The sequence below is a fragment of the Polyodon spathula genome, chromosome 4 (assembly GCF_017654505.1).
Source record: "Polyodon spathula isolate WHYD16114869_AA chromosome 4, ASM1765450v1, whole genome shotgun sequence".
NCBI lineage: Eukaryota > Metazoa > Chordata > Actinopteri > Acipenseriformes > Polyodontidae > Polyodon > Polyodon spathula.
The window spans coordinates 13,843,810-13,860,589 of NC_054537.1; the positions used below are offsets into that span (position 1 = coordinate 13,843,810).

The 16,780-nt window shown below is 37.8% G+C and overlaps 1 protein-coding gene across 1 annotated transcript in view; it reads right to left on the minus strand.

The window, feature by feature from the left end:
* LOC121314205 (cadherin-18-like) overlaps positions 1 to 16,780 on the minus strand; it is a 67,024-nt gene that overhangs the window by 18,885 nt on the left and 31,359 nt on the right. The window contains exon 7 of the mRNA XM_041247229.1: positions 14,586 to 14,722. Coding sequence (XP_041103163.1) covers positions 14,586 to 14,722 — 137 coding nt within the window. The remainder of the gene's footprint in view (positions 1 to 14,585; positions 14,723 to 16,780) is intronic.

A 16,780-nucleotide genomic window follows, 5' to 3' on the forward strand; every position in this document is an offset into this window, starting at 1 on the left:
CCAGTAAAGGTGCTCCAGGATGCATCCTATAGCTGGAGATCGCAGGTTCAAATCCAGGCTATGTCACTGCACAACTGGCCGAGTGCCACCCAGGTAGGGAGGGTTTAGGTCAGTAGGGGAATCCATGGTTCACTGCGCACGATTGACCCCTGTGGCCGATAGGTCGCCTGCGGTTCTGCAGTGAAGCCATAAGATCTGTGTTGTCCTCCGGCACTATAGGTCTGGTGGCATCGCTGTGGATCCGCAGTGTGAAAAATGATGGACTGGCAGGAGCACGTTTAGGAGGACACGTGTTCCAGCCTCCATTTTCCAAGTCGCCAGGGGGGTTGCAGCCATGAACCAGGATACAAATAACAATTGAGCATTTCAAATTGGGGAGAACACCAGGGTAAAAACCCATTGGCAATGACTCAATTTAAAAATAAATAAATAAATAAATAAATAAGAGACGACAACTGTTGATTTTAACGTAGCAGACAAAGTAACCTTTGATCGGAACCAATTCAGTTGAAAACCACATGAAAGTTAAAACTAAAACCCAACATGTAAAATGTTAACTTCACTGCAGCTTTTTTTTTTTTTTGACAGCAGTGAAAGATTTGAAGACACAAAAGACAAAAGCAAAAAAGCATTATTGAAAACAACCTTAAGAAACTAAAAACATCAGGAGTGTTCAAGACACTCTACGTCATATGCGGCTAATGGAGGTGCACAAAACATACTGTAAAGGGGTAGAGTGGTCAGATGTTTTTCAAGTTATGGGGTCTACATCATACATGGCTTTTTGACTGTAGTTTCAAAATGTAAAGCCAGAACACCATGCATTTATGTATTCTGATATACTGTTGTCTATGTTAGCTTTTTGTTCTTAAGAATACTCAAAAAGCATCAAAGTTGAAAAAAACACCATTAACCATTGTTATAATCATATGTTAAACAATGTAAAATGTTATCACAATAAAAGTACAATTCATTATTTACTTTTTGAATGGATTGCCTGCTTTGTTTCACATCTTATTTATTTATTTTTTTGCTGGAGGTTATATATTATGTATTCAAGAAATATCCAGATTGTTCATAACATTCTGACCCATGGACTTCATTATTATTATTTTTATTATTATTATTACAGACCCCTGTGTCTTGCTTGATGTACTTTTTTTTCCTGAGGCACCCAGGAAAAAATAGGATCTTTGGAAAATAGGCACAGATTCTTAGATCACTAGATATTCTGCCAAAAAGAAAACATCCAAGAACCAAACCAGTGGATAGATTTCCAACTTTATTTCTGCAGCTTTAGAAAATACAAAATCGTTGAGAAAAACAGAAGTGCAGAAAAGCGATTGAAATAAAGATGCATTTTCAAGCCAGCAGTCTTACATAAGAGAAGAGAATTGTATGATGTAGTACTTAGTTGTTTCAGGAGGTATATATTAAACTAGAAGGAAAATACGAAAAAGAAACTGCAGGCAATCATTGTGTATAAAACAGCATTTGATGTTGTGAGAAAGTATTTGAGGTGAGGGTTAATTATTTCAGAAATGTCAATAAGTGATAGAATTACATCCTGAACCTGCATAAACAAATACGTTAATAACAAATATGTGGTGCAAGCATCAGCATTTTAATATTTACAATATAAATTCCAGAATCTACACATTTAACCTTTTCTTTTGATGTTGTAAAACACACCATGAAATGATGGTCGGCCCTACAGTATATAGATTCAACAAATAACATCTAAACAGTGGAACATAGAAAATCACCAGTGTGCCTTTCTTTAATATACTTTTCCAATATGGCAAGTTGTATATTTACTAAACAGAATAATCAATCTTTTATCAATATAGTACTAAAAATGTATATACTAATAAACATAACCTTTACAATTGGACACAAGCGTTATTGTGTCAATTCAGTTCAGGATTGATGTTTTTTTCTTCCATCTGTTCTGTAAATGGCTTATGCTTTCATCATTCACTAAACCCAACCTGCTCAACATGTCCTTTATTCCCTGTTGCCCTGGCTTTAATCTGTAAATAAGACAATGACTAAGCTCTTGTTGCTGTCCCTGCAAAATACATTTTACATCAGCAGTCTTAAATGATTTCCAATGTTTTTTTTTTTTTTTTTTAATCGTTACTGCATAGTTTCTCAAAATTGAAACACAATCTATTGCACCTCATTGTCATTTATCAAAAGGTGGATGCTAACTGCCGCTTTGCAATGCTAGTGCACCCCTGTGGCAATCAATTGATATGATTTGTTGCCACGGAAACATCTTTGCACGTCTTCTTTTCCTGCAGCACACCTGTTCTATTCCTCAGTAGTATGTTTTTCAGTAATTTGCACCAATAAATACATTAATCAATGTTTTAGTTGGGAATGAGTTTGATATATGTCTCGAACAATATAGCAGTCTAAAAAAGTATTTTTTTTCACAATGACATTGTTTTTAAATTCCAGTTTTAAGTGCTATAGGGTACAGATTTCAGATTTTCACTAATACAAGAGATTCAGCTCATTTAACCCTCCTATTATGTTGAGAATTAGGTACATCTGTTATGTTTTGGGTCATACTGACCCAATGCAATTTCAAAATAATTTAAAACAGCCTTAAATTGATTAACTGTTTTTATTTGCAAAGGTTTTACGCTTGTATGCTCTTTTAGTCCAGGAGCTGTGATAAAACTTCTTTGACTGCCAACCTGCGAGCTCTTCATTTTGGAATGTTTTTACTAGTGAGATGCTGTTGCAATACCAACAGTGAAAATTAGGCTCTGCTTGTACATATATATTGTTTATAAATATCTCCAGACAGGTGCAACCATTTCCAGAGATATATAAATATAATATAATATAAATATAAACAAATATAATAATAATAAAATAACAAATTCAAGAAGTTTGTTTAATTCCTGCGCACAAATCTACATAGACCTGAAGTCACAATGACCCGAAACATCTTATTTGTATACGTGACCTGTTCTAAAAAAAAAAAAAAACATCTCAAAGGTTCTGTTTTCTGTATATAAGTTCATGACCCCAACTTAGGAAAAGTCATAAAATATTATACAGAAAATGAAAAGAAAAATAGCATTTAAGTTAATTGGAAACTAAAGTTGGGTCAAATAGACCTGAAACCTAATAGGAGGGTTAACCCCCATACACATTTCCTTTGACACTATAAAATTGGGACTTGCACATTTTATCCGCCTGATGCCATGAGGGCTTGAAACACCATCTAACTGGTTCGGTTTGTCTAATCATTTTTGGCCTCTCCCACCACCCCAGGCACTGACTTTTAGCCAGGCCTTCACCCGCTGATGAAATTGTTGATCTGTGCCTTTCCCTTCAAACCTCTGGAGACATCTGGTCATCATAAGGAAAATAAATAAATAAATAAATAAATAATTTGAACAAAGCTGGGTTGTCAAGCATAATGGAAACTAGTTTAGGAAGATCTATCTAACATACAACTAGCTGCCGGTGCCTCCTTTGTGTTTTGTCTTATTCTTTTTTTAAATTTATTTATCTTCTGAATGCCTTAAAAAAACAATTTTAGCCTAAACCCTGAACTGCTATAATGACTGATTTTTAACACAAAAATACCTTCAGGATCTATATGGATGGATGTTGTCCATAAAGCAAAAACATTTTTTTTTTGTTTTTTTTTTATAACAGAGCTTAGTGTTGCACTGACTGAAGAATGGGACAGGATCCCCAAAGACATCGTCTGCTGCCTGACCATACTTGATACTGAGACATTCATATGGACCATATTCAAACTATATGAAAAATTTTTCTCCACTGACCGAGCCAGTAGGCATTGGGACTTCCATGGGTCTCAAGTTCATATGCATGTCACTTTTGATCTATTATTTCTTCTATAAATTTCTGATACCTTTCCAAACCCGCCACCTGTGATTGCCTTAAGTTTTTTGCTTTTTTTTTTTAAAGATTGCATAAGTAAAATTATTAGGAATTTAGATCTTCTCAAAACATAGGTGATAGCACTCAAAAATGTATTCATTTTCATTTAAATGTGTTCATGCACAACTTAATATGAAGTAAACTACAAAAATCTCTATTTGGCAATACAGCTGACTATAAGTGGCATGTCATTTCATTTAGTGCAAACCCATCCTAACATTGTAAAAGACAACCAAAATACTTGTTTTGTTAATTATCCAAAAATAATTATATTAAACCTATCAATTTTGAAGTAAGGACCCCAAATTTGTGTAGTGAATAGTTTGCAATATTTTAACTGCTTTCTGTCCTATAAACTTTCCAAACTGTACTCTGTCTGAAACAACCCGATCTGCACAATCTATTAGCCCTGCCCTCCTGCTGTGGGCAAATTGGGTAGAATATCTATAGAAAGATAGCTTGTCTCCTGCTTTCCTAAATTTTCCTAATCCTGCCTTACATTGTGTTGCTGAAATCCATAGAAGTGTATATTTATTTGGAATTGTTTTGTTAAAATGAAACTGGGAGATTGGATGGGTTCAAGCAACATAATACATTATGTTAAGCATACTTCACAGAAGCCAGTTCTTAGCTATCGGTTCTATGTGTTGTTCAGTGTATACATGTTGCCTCTTGGGGACATTATTAGAAAATGAAATCTTGGCTTTCATTTTTATGCTGATGATACATAAATCTATGCATCATTTCCTATGCAGTCAGATATGGCAATACATACTCTTAAGTGTTTCACTAAGATCCAATCATGGATGGCCACAAATTGATTGAAAATAAATCTAGATAAAACTGAAGTTTTGTTAATTGGTTTTAAAATGGGTTTAGTGAAATGTAATCCAACCAATATTATTTTGGATGGCAATTCCATTTTACCTTCCACTGGAGAGAAGAACCTAGGTGCACCCTGAGCTTTCTTTTGATTTTTGTATTAATTCTGTTAACAGAATAGCTTTTTATCTTTTTCCCTCACTGGATGTGAGGGATTCAGAGATGTTGATACATGCATTTATAACTTCTTGTCTTGATTATTGCAATTCTTTGTTGATATATTTGTTTGTTCAGAATGCAGCTGCCAGATTGCTTTCTCATACTCGTCATACTCAACACATTACTTCAGTAGTTAGGTCCTTACATTGGTTACCAGTAAGCTAACGAATTGATTTTAAAGTTGCTGTAATAACCTACAAGGCCTTTCATGGATTAGGGCCATCCTATCTCCAGGAACTACTAACTCTGTATTTTCCTACTTATTCTTTGAGATCAGAAAATGCAGAACTTTCAGTTGTTCCAAAAAGTCATCTTAAAACAACTGGATCCAGATATTTTTGCTGTTGTGTTCCTTGTCTGTGGAACTCTATTCTGATTGCTTTTAAATAATTGGTTGTAACTGAACTGTATTGTAGACATGAGTAAATTAGTTTTGTTTTTTTAACTTAGTACAATGCTCTGGGTACCCCTGCCCAGTACCCTTGGTGCCCTCATTGCCCGTGGTGCCCTCAACGCCTCGGTGCTTGACGCCTGCAGTACTTAGACGCTCCCTACATCAGTACCCTCTGTGCCCTTGATGCACGTGGTGCCCTCAATGCCTCAGTGCTTGATGCCCACGGTACTTAGACGCTCCTTGCATCGGTCCCCTCAGTGCACTCACTGCCCTTGATGCTCCTGATGCCTCAAAGCCTCGTTGCTTAGCCCTTAGTGCTTTAACACTCACTGCATTGGTGACCTCGGCACTAGCGATGCCTCAAAGCCTCGGTGCTTCGGCCTCTTGGTGATAGGCGATCCCTGCATCGGTGGCCTTGTTGCCTGCGGTTCGAAACCCTCCTGTAGGTCTGGTTAAGGACCCTGCATGCCACATTAAATGGCTGTATGCGACTGAAGAACAGGTCACGCGTCTGGCCAACACAACAGGTCTCCTCATGACTTGCCTGGATGGCATTTTGCAAACACCATCTCTCCCTAAACACATAAGTTCAGAGCTATGTTTGGTTTCAGGAACGCTGCTGCAAATATCAGGCTTCCAAGGGCAAGCCCTGGGTCGAAGCGTGGCAGGCTTCATAGTGGCATGGAGACAGCTTTGGCTGTCCCAAGCAAGGGTTCCAGATACAGACAAGTCTGCCTTGCTAGACGGACCTATCTCCCCTGGCCATATGTTTGAGGGCTAGCAGTGGAGGAGATCCTGCAACGTTCCCACACAGAAAGGGAGGCGCCTCAATGGATGGCTTCAAAGCTCGTAAAACAAGTAGATACATTACTTCTCAAACAAGGGGTTCTACTCTAGATATTTTCTAGTACCAAAAAAGACAACGGCCTCCGCCCCATCCTAGACCCTTGAGGGAGAGGAGGTCCTAAATACTCAAACACCGTAACATTCTCCAGTCTGTCTGGCTGGGCGACTGGTTTACCACCGTGGACTTAAAGGACATGTATTTTCACCTCCCTATTCATACCTCACACAGGAAATATCTCCACTTCACTTTTCAGGGAAGCAATTTGGAGTTTTTCGTAAAGCCATTCAACCTCTCCTTAGCTCCCCCGCACGTTTTCAAAGTGCGTGGATGCCATCCTAGCCCCTCTGTGGCTACAAGGAATCAGGCTGTTGAATTACCTGGACGACTGATTGATTTGTTCCCAGTCGTGGGAAAGAGCAGTGGCCCACATGGTGATAATGACAGAGCATCTCACCCTCAACGTTGCAAAAAGCAAATTAATACCGGTACAGAGTACGGTCTACTTAGGACTCCGTCTGGACTCCCTTACAATGAGAGCCTACCTATCGGATGACAGAGTAGCTGCCATTCACAACTGTCTAGCCCTGTTTCAACAATAGATTCCGTCTATTGCCCTATAGCAACTATTTTACAGTTTCTGCAAGATCGGCTGGAGGCAGGCAGGTCCCCCTCTATGCTGAAAGTTTTCCTAGCAGCTATATCTGCATGCCATTTCCCTATTGACTCAGTTTTCCTGGGCACTCATATTCTTGCAACACATTTTCTAAAGGGTGCTTGGCAGCTACGTCCTTCTAGAAAGGATGCCCTTCCCGAGTAGAGTCTAGATGTGGTATTGAAGGCTCTCAGTAAGCCCTGTTTGAGCCTATACATTCCATAGAGTTGAAATATCTCTCTATGAAGACAGGCTTTTTGTTAGCCATCACCTCTGATACGCGGCTTAGTGAGTTACAGGCTCTGTCTGTGCATTGAGCCTGTATGCGTATTTGGGATGCTGGAAACAGGGCATCATTACACATGAACCCTGCTTTCCCCCCTGAGGTGGTTAGGGTGTTTCACTTAAACCAGTCAGTGGAACTAAAGGCTTTCCCCCTCCTTTTTCTTAGGAGGAGGATCAGAGATTAAATTCCCTCTGCCCGGTTCAGCCATTGAATGGTTATGTGGATAGAACAAGAGCGCTGCGTCAGTCAGACCAGTTCTTCATCTGTCATAGTGAAAGGACCCTGGGTAAAGCCCTCTTGAAGCAGTGACTGTCCCATTGGATTGTTGACAATTTTGACTGTGTGCAATAATGCCAGCTTACCCTACCAGAGGAGTGGCTACGTCATGGGACCTCTTTGTAAGTGCCTCATTGACTGATACTTGTACTGTGGCTAGCTGGGCTACTCTGCAAACATTCACCGGGTTCTACCGGCTTAATGTGGTAGATCTCTCTATGCCTTCACTAGGCACAAGAGTCCTTGAGGTTGCACGCTCGCACCAGTAACCATGGTTTGGCAGTGTCGAGTCGTTCCTCGTCAGCTGTCTCCACTCACGTTCCCTTGCAACTGCTTTGGTATACTTTTCCCAAAATTATTGGCTGGTGGTCGTCTTTAAATTGAAAGGGAACGTTAGGTTATGGATGTAAGCCTGGTTCCCTGAAAGAGAAGATGACCACCAAACCTTGCGTGGTCACATCACTCACATTCGCAGGTTCGATGCAAAAGAGGAAATGAGCTCCATGCAGTGACTACTTATTCCCTCGGTAGGCGGGACCGAGGACATCACTCCCAGGAGGGGCCTATCAGCAGCACTGATGTAAAATGCTCAGTAAATAACTGACTTTTGGCACTCATTTCCCAAAAGTATGGGTTGGTGGTCACGTTCTCTTTTCGGGAACCAGTGTTACATCCATAACCTAAAGTCTTCCTTTAATTTTAAGAAAATTGTTTTTTGTATGTTTTTACACATTTTTCTGCCACAGATGTAGGACACACACTGGCAATTAAGGATAAGTCCTTGGGAGTGGTACAATCATAGAGGGTGTGTTGTGAAACAGTGAACACTTCAAAAAAAAGCTCCTCTGAGGCATTTATTTAAATTCTGTGTAGGTGCATGTCTAATTAAAACCATTGCAGCCATTATGAGAAAACAGACTGCCAAACTAGTGAAAGCATATATGTCTTCAGGAGAGATTCCACCTTTAAAGTGCTTTCTTAATGAAAAGGCTATTGTTTATGGTATACACATCATTCATGGCGCATCTGTCTAAATAAAAGCAATGAGTACCACGAAAAAGATCACTATGACCTCTACTCCCAATACAGTATGCACTGAAAAATTAAGTCTGGCATATAGACAGGTGGAGTCCTTAATATACCGCCAGATGCTGATCAGCTCAATTACTTCAAAAATATGTACCGATCAAATTTCATTATTACTAAATTTGTGCAAATAATGTCCTTAGGAAGTTTCATCAGAATGTGACAAGGTTACTTTAAAAAAAAAGGGTCCGACTGACAGAAAGACAACCTTCATACAGCACCAGATTATTATACTCACAACATTTTGAGCCACAAGTTTTTATCACAATTGGACAAGAGATTCTTTAGAAAGATGTAAAAAAAAAATTGAGCATGAAATATAGACAGTCAGATGGAAAGACAGACAAATGTTTCATACAGATAGACAGTCGAACAGACAGAAATGATAGCTTCCATATAACCTGAGTTTATTCAACAAGTTATATCGCATATTGGACAAATGTTACTCTGTATGAATGCAAAACTGTAAAGTTAAACATATGTTTGCCCACCTCCACTATAGAGGATAATCCTCAGGAGGTAATCCTTGAATTTTGTGACATTATCTAAAAGATTAAACTAGTAGTGGTTACTCCACTTTTCAAGAATTCATCTCTTTACCCAAAGTTTTCCATTAATCTTTCCATTAAGATTCTTGAAAGGGCTTTGGTCTGGTTGAGATATTTAATTACAAATGATCACTAATGTTCTGTTAATTTACACTCTTCTCAGTTCACCAACAATCAATAGAATCGATCACTGAATCCTGAGGATCTTCGTGTTTAGAATATACATGTCCACCCTGGGTGGTCTCTTTTCATCAATCAAGTCAAGCAAAGCACAAGTCTCCATATCAGCACTCTTTCTTAAATATATATGTATGTTATTATTATCAACCATTATGGTGTTACATTTCACCTCACTACTGAAAACACCCTAATGTACCTTTTAGAACATTAGCGCCTACTGGCATCATTGATTCATTTGTATTGGTTCCAATTACAAGATCGACATTTTTAATTCCATAGTTGCTACTGCATAAGCTGCTTAAAAATACCTGTAAGGATTTATAAAGACTGTACAAAAATTGTAAGTTTAACACAACTTTCGATAGTATTAATCAGCACAACACATTGAACAGCATCAGTATTCTCTACTCATCAGTGTCTTCTTGTTTTTGTTCTCTAATACTACACCTAGTACACTAGGTTAACAGATCATTACATCTCCCTTTTCCCCTTCAGTTCATTTTATTACACACACACACACACACACACACACACACACACACATATATATATATATATATATATATATATATATATATATATATATATATATATATATATATATATATATATATACTGTTACTGCTGAGCGGACCATACAGCGAATGAGTTCAGTTCCACACATGAAACTACCAGTCAAGAAGTCATATATATATATATATATATATATATATATATATATAATATATAATATATATATATATATATAATCCCTATCGGCGGAGGGATGTACGGTTATTATAGGGGGGGCAATTAACAAACAGTCACGGGGACGTTATAATTCACTGTCCAAATAAATATCCTGTGACGAGTCGAACCCCATTTACCAAAATTGGTGATATTTGTGTTAATTGTTTGATTATTAGTTATCCCCTGCACCTAGTGTTCATTGTAAATTAGAGCCAGGTGCAGGTTATTTAGAGGAAGCAGCCAGTGTGCTCAGGGCTGCTGTGGTGAAAAGGAGCCCGATATAAGGTGTGCTCAATCATAGCAAAAAAAAAAAAAAAAAAAAGGTACTCTGTGAAAGTCTTTTTGTGTGTTTTGTTAGAATTTGTGTTACAGGTAAACAGCTTAGCTGTCCTGTTTTAGTTATGTTTCTGTGTTGTGTAGTTAGTGCTCGTAAAAGCTAGGTGTTTATTTTGTGTTTATTAAATAGCGCGTAAGCACCTTAAAAACTTCCATCTGTGTCTGGGTCTACGTTGGAAGGGGCAAACGAACGACTGCAGTGCCGGTCGATTTACAATATATATCAACTCAAATTTAGCACTTGCATCACTAATGCTTGTTACTACAAACCATTAAATAGTTGTTTTCCAAATTAACAGGTTTCTTATTATGGTATATTTTTTTTCAAAAAATAGTTCTTTATGAACACATTAGTTCTGAATTTACTAAATTAAATTGTTAAATCTTAAAGCACACAAACGTACTGGCTTCCTTTTCACTCTTCCACAGGTGGTGGTGATAACAACTGGACAGTCCTGTGTAGAATTGTCTACCTCTACCGTCTGTGGATCATTTGAAAACTGTAAAGGAGGTGGCACGGCACCCTTCTGTGGCTTTCTGCTGTGTAGACATAGGAGCTGCGGAAAGTGTTAAAGGGACCTCTTGGCGACATCACTAGTTTCTGTCTCGTACAGACCTTAAATGTCTTCTGTTCCACCTGAAAACTTCCCCATCACATGTTTCCACAATATGCAATCTTAGTACCTTGAGCTTTTGAACCGCATTCTGATGTCCTCACCTTGTATGAGTTCTGGTAGGATTTTTGCATGTTGGTCATAACATTTCTGTTTAGCTTGCCTCTGTTGGAATTTAAATTTGGCAGAACATTCCACTTGTTTTGGCTTCTACCCATCAGTAGGAGACCCAATATCATCTGTTTGTGTATTTCTGTATTCTGGGAGACTCTGGTAAGGATCTTTCCCTCATGGTTGGCTTGCTTCAAAATATCCTGACAGAGTTTTTGGCCCATTTAGTTGATTGATAATATATTGGAGATAGTATGGATGAAATCCCACACAAATGTATGGAACTCCTTGGGTCCACTGTCTCTAAGAACACACTCTGGTATTCCAGATCTTGTGAACATGGACTTTCAAGGAGTGATCATTATAATAATTATTGTATTGCTCAGCAGGCTTATCAAAATACTTAATGAGTCACTTACTTTAAACAGAATGCCTGTTTTTTTTGTAATGTTTTATCATGTTAGGTAATGTAAAAGAGTGTTTTATGTGCCACTTTTGTTTTGAATGGTATAATTATTTATCTGAATAAAATACTCATTTAAAGAGTAAGTAGCGACATTTCGAAAAATATAGCATTACACGTCTCCGTGTGTTGCAACAACTATTTAAATAACATACCTGCAATTTGAATTTTTACACATATACATACAAAATAGAATACAGTATGGTCTTCAGTTTCATACAATATTAATCCATAAGTAAATAAATCGGGTGGTTTGATAATTAAACAATAATACACGACAGTGTGTGTGTTATCATGAGATATCACCATGCCTTCAATCACCCAAGTGACAGATATTTCATGATAACACACACACCCTGGAGTGTGTTATTGCTATTATTAAATGGGTCTATGAGTGTGGTGTTGGTAAATAAAGAAAACTTTAAACTTTTTTTTAATAATGTGTATTTGTGTAACCTTCCACTGAAAGAAAAAGTAGTTCCACAGTAACTAAAATTGTTCGCTTAATAAACATTTGATTTAAATTGTTTTGTATAATATATTCTTTGAAGCTTCAATACCAGTTTCTTGTTTAGGCTTTGTAGATATTGAAGTGGATGTTGCCATTCATTGTTTCAACATGTAGATATAGGTTTTGTTCAGTAGACGGAGCTGCTGCTGCTGTTGTAACATTTTCATTTGTGGTTTCTCGTTTGACAGGAGGAGGCTGAAGTGAATTTTCTTTATCTTCTGTTGTGCTGAGTAGGTTGCTCCAGACTGCTTCAGAGCTGGATGCCAGTAGCTTTTGGCGATACTGTTTTTAAATCAATGTCAAAGTTCTTTTCAGTTAGCCAGTCAGAGAAAACTTTCATAGCCCATTTTGTCTGGCGCTTGGTGTTTTTCTCAGTTGTATTAATTGCTTGGTTGTCTAAATCTGTTTCATTTACCCCAGTATGTCAAGATGTTGACATTCTTTTGTTTTTGAATGTTTGTAGCTGTAGAATGTTTTTAGTTAAATCTCAGGGATTGCTGTCATCCTGACGCGAGTGGTTTTGTTTACCTAGCCATACAGTTACAGTTGGCGTATTGATTATGTTTACTGTGATGAGGCCGCTTCAGAGAAAGAAGTTTTGTACTGTTGTGGTAACACCAAATATCTAATGACTACGGAGAAGGTCTCAGACAATCTAGACAATCTAGTATGTTTGCCAATTGTTTCTATCAATTTAATTATTGTATTTAAAAGCATAGGCATGTGTAACAGGGCGAGCAGCCCTGTTCAGTATTTATTTTAGAATGGGGTTTCCCCCTCCACCCCTGTACTGTGTTTTGTGTTTATTTATTTATTATTTATATATAAATGTGGGCGAAGCGCCATGTGTGTTATTGTTTTGTTTTTTCAGCGTGGATGGGATGTTAATTAAAACTCGTGCACAAGGTGGCCATCTCCTGAATTAAGTGATGAATTTGTTGCTAATTGGGAGATGGTCACCTGTATAAATACTAGCAGCTCTCTACACTCCGGGTGGGTGTTCTGAAGTGGAGCGAGAGGAGAGATTAATTTAAAACAGAGAGATATAGGAAGAGTGAAGGTCGATTGCCCAGCCTAACCTATATTTGTATTTTTGGTGTTTGTGATTTATTTTATTTAAAACCTTTTATTTCGCTCTGTGAGCAAGTGTTTTTTTTTTATTTATTTTTTTAGTAGCAGCAACAGCAGGCACAGGAGGAGATCAGCTGGGAAGCCCCTCTCCACAACATAAGCAAGACCTACTGTTGCTGCATCCACAGCCCAAGAGGGTGGAGGCGGTGCGTCCACAGCCCAAGAAGGGGAAGACCGAACATCCTGTGCCTGAGGTGGAGGAGCCCGAACATCCTGCACCTGAGTGGGAGGAGCGCGAACGTCCACAGCCCAAGAGGGGGGAGTCGGTGTGTCCACAGCCCAAGAGGGAGAAGTCGGTGTGTCCACAGCCCAAGAAGGGGAAGGCAGAACGTCCACAGCCCAGGTACCCACCAACAGAGGGAGAATACCTGCTGGTTCCACCTCCACCACCTTGGGATGTCTGCTTGTCACTCCCACCTCCACCAGCAGAGAAAGAATGCCTGCTGGTTTCACCTCCACCACTGTGGGAGGACTACTTGTCGCTCCCACTTCCACCAGCAGAGGGAGAATACCTGCTGGCTCCACCTCCACCACCTTGGGAGGACTGCTTGTCACTCCCACCTCCACCAGCAGAGAGAGCAAGCCTGTTGGTTCCCCCGCTGCACCCCAGAAGGGGAGAACGGGAGAGCGAGAGGAGAGATTAATTTAAAACAGAAAGATATAGGAACAGTGAAGGCAATCACCCAGCCTGACCTATATTTGTATTTTTGGCATTCGTGATTGATTTTATTTAAAACCTTTTATTTTGCTCTGTGAGCAAGTGTTTATTTTTGTTTAAATATTGTTTATTTTTGTTGTTTAATAAACATCGCACACCACGCCTGTCAACTGCAGTACCTGCCTGTCTGTGTTTTTGTTTCGCCTTCTGGCCTGACATCACCGCAATGCCATTTCCTGCCACAGCATGCAATATACAAGTAGCCTAGTTTGACACATTTGGGGCTACCCCGAGAATAATTCAAACTCAGATCGATAATTCAAAGTAATCTCACTTTGACGTGAAGGAATGTATTTATTTATGCACTAATGTTGTATGAAACTGAAGATGATCCTGTATAAATAAGCTAATTTACTTCATGAAAGGGACATACTGTGTTGTAAAAGAAAACATTTCACACTGTTTAAATACCTGCCTGCTAAATTACAGGCAGGTGATACCAACTGAACTAAAAAACATATTAACAGGCAGTCAAGATTAAAATTAATTAATTACACCTGTGGCTGTGCAAACACAGCCACACACACTCATTTATATGGCATGGGCACAAATTAACACTATCCCTGCCAACTACCAACACATTTCCTTCAGGCAGGGATTTGCCCTGCCACACATTGTATAACTATATACACTCATGTAACACCCAGTATAATGGCCAACTACAAACTAAGCTTAACCCTTGGAATACTGACACCTTTGTCATTTTTTTTTGTTCTGCACTGTACTTACCAACCTCAGAAGCAATCACTGTGATGTTATGCCATGGCATTTCTTCTCGGTCAAGGGTTTTTGCAGACGTAATCTCTCCACTGTTGGCATCTATGTTGAAATACCTATCTCCATGTAAGCTGTGGTCAATTAAATATCTATTTTTAGAAGAGAAAAACAATTAAAATTGCATGACCACAGTCACTGCAGCACCCAAGCAAAACCATATTAAAATGCTTTAGCAACAACATTATTGTTTTCAATCCTCATAAGATTTTTTATTAAATAAAAGCTTGAAACATACCATATTCCAAAAATAGATTTTATTTGAAAGGTTTGGATTCTGATTTTATAAATCACACTCAACACATTCTTGCATTGCAATCTAAATAATTAAATACAGAAGCCCAGTTGTTACTTAGAATTCATTGATTTATCAGCCACAGTCTGGAGTGTATATTGCATTTATAATTTATATGTATATATATATATTTTTTATATAGCATAAACAGATTAACCAATTTTGAGAGAAATTCAGAGAAATATTTTGTGGAATCAGTCAATCATGAGGAAGCACTGATGTGCCCTTTAGCTGGTTGGCTTTTTTGTATACATTAGCCCTTGTGTGATTTGTTCTGAAGTTGTGTGATAAGCATTTCTTAACATGAGATTTACCACGAGATTGTATGACATAAGGAATTTTTCATTAAGATGATGATTCTTCAATTTGTATCTTGATTATGACTCATTTTGACCCATGGAACAAGGTTAATCCTACCAAATTGGCACTGGCATACCCTCTCCAGGTTTTCTATGCTTGGAACGCACATTTTCAAAATCTATAAAAGTACACTACGATGACGGCAGAATGACATCAAAATTCTAGAAAAAGAAAGTCATTGCAAATGTGACGGTCTATAAGATGATAGCCAACATGTTTACAGAAAGTAAAATAAAAGTAATGTTGACACCAGTAAGAAGTTTTTTTTTTTTTTTTTTTTATCAAATATTAATGTTATTTCAAAGATTATTTTGACAAACAAATTAAGCTGACAACAACACAAATTATTTAAAACAATTTGCATCACATTGTTTCTTATTCTTTTAAACAGAAAGTGGATTATGTATGCAATGCATGAATCTTAATTGAACCAAGACCAAACTGTTTAAAGGGATTGGAGCTAACAAAATAGTTTAATACATTTTCTGCACCATGCACATCTATTCCTTGTAAAAGGTTCCAATGTGCTGTTTGAAAGAACCACTTTTAAAAAAAAAAAAAATTAGCAGACATGTATTTTCATTTTAAAACATGGTATCGCATTAAAGAAATCTGTTTGCAAGACATGCTTTTAGACTGTCCTGCACTTCCTAGAGTGCAAAACCTTGGTGTGAAAGTGTCCCCACCCCTTCACTAGCTTCCTTCCTGTCAATAACCAATCATCTCCTTCCCCTATTGAATGGCGTGCTTTCAGCCAGTAACATCCTTTGACCGAGAAGAGCTGCCGTCAATCTAAAGTTGTACCCATTTATGTTTTAAAATGAAAATAAATGTGTGTTATAACGTGTTTGTTTCCAAAACTGCACATCTGACACCTACATTATTTATCTCATTTATTCAATTATTTTGCTAATTCCTTGTTTTCCAAAAAGTAGAACATATATCAATTATTGTTTACCAATAGTGAGTTCTGCTATTGAATTGCAAATAATGGAAAGACAACATGTACTGTTTTTTTTTTTCTTTTTTAAAGAAGCTGATTTGTGCATGCATTGATAATAACATGCTAAATAAGCAACCGAATGAAAAAAAACTCCATGGACAACTGACATGTATCCTTGTACACTGGCAAATTGTATCAAAATACAAACTGACCCCATTGTTACGATACACACTAGTTTATGTTGGTATGTTACAGTGAATGGAGTTGGACTGGCAGTGCAGTTAGTTAAGTGCTGCAATAGTTATATTAAAAATACAATCTGAATCTTGAATCTAAACTATGTCAAATTAGTGTACTACACAGTACGTTGCTGTATTTAGCTGTACTATCTGTAACATGCACAACTGAATGTAAGCAAAAGGTAATGTAATTTGTGATTTCTGAAAATAACATGTTTATTCAACAAATATTATTCCACGATACCATATACAGTATTGACAAAAACACACATTTTCCACGACTCTGCCATGCATTGATTTTTCCCAGTTTCAA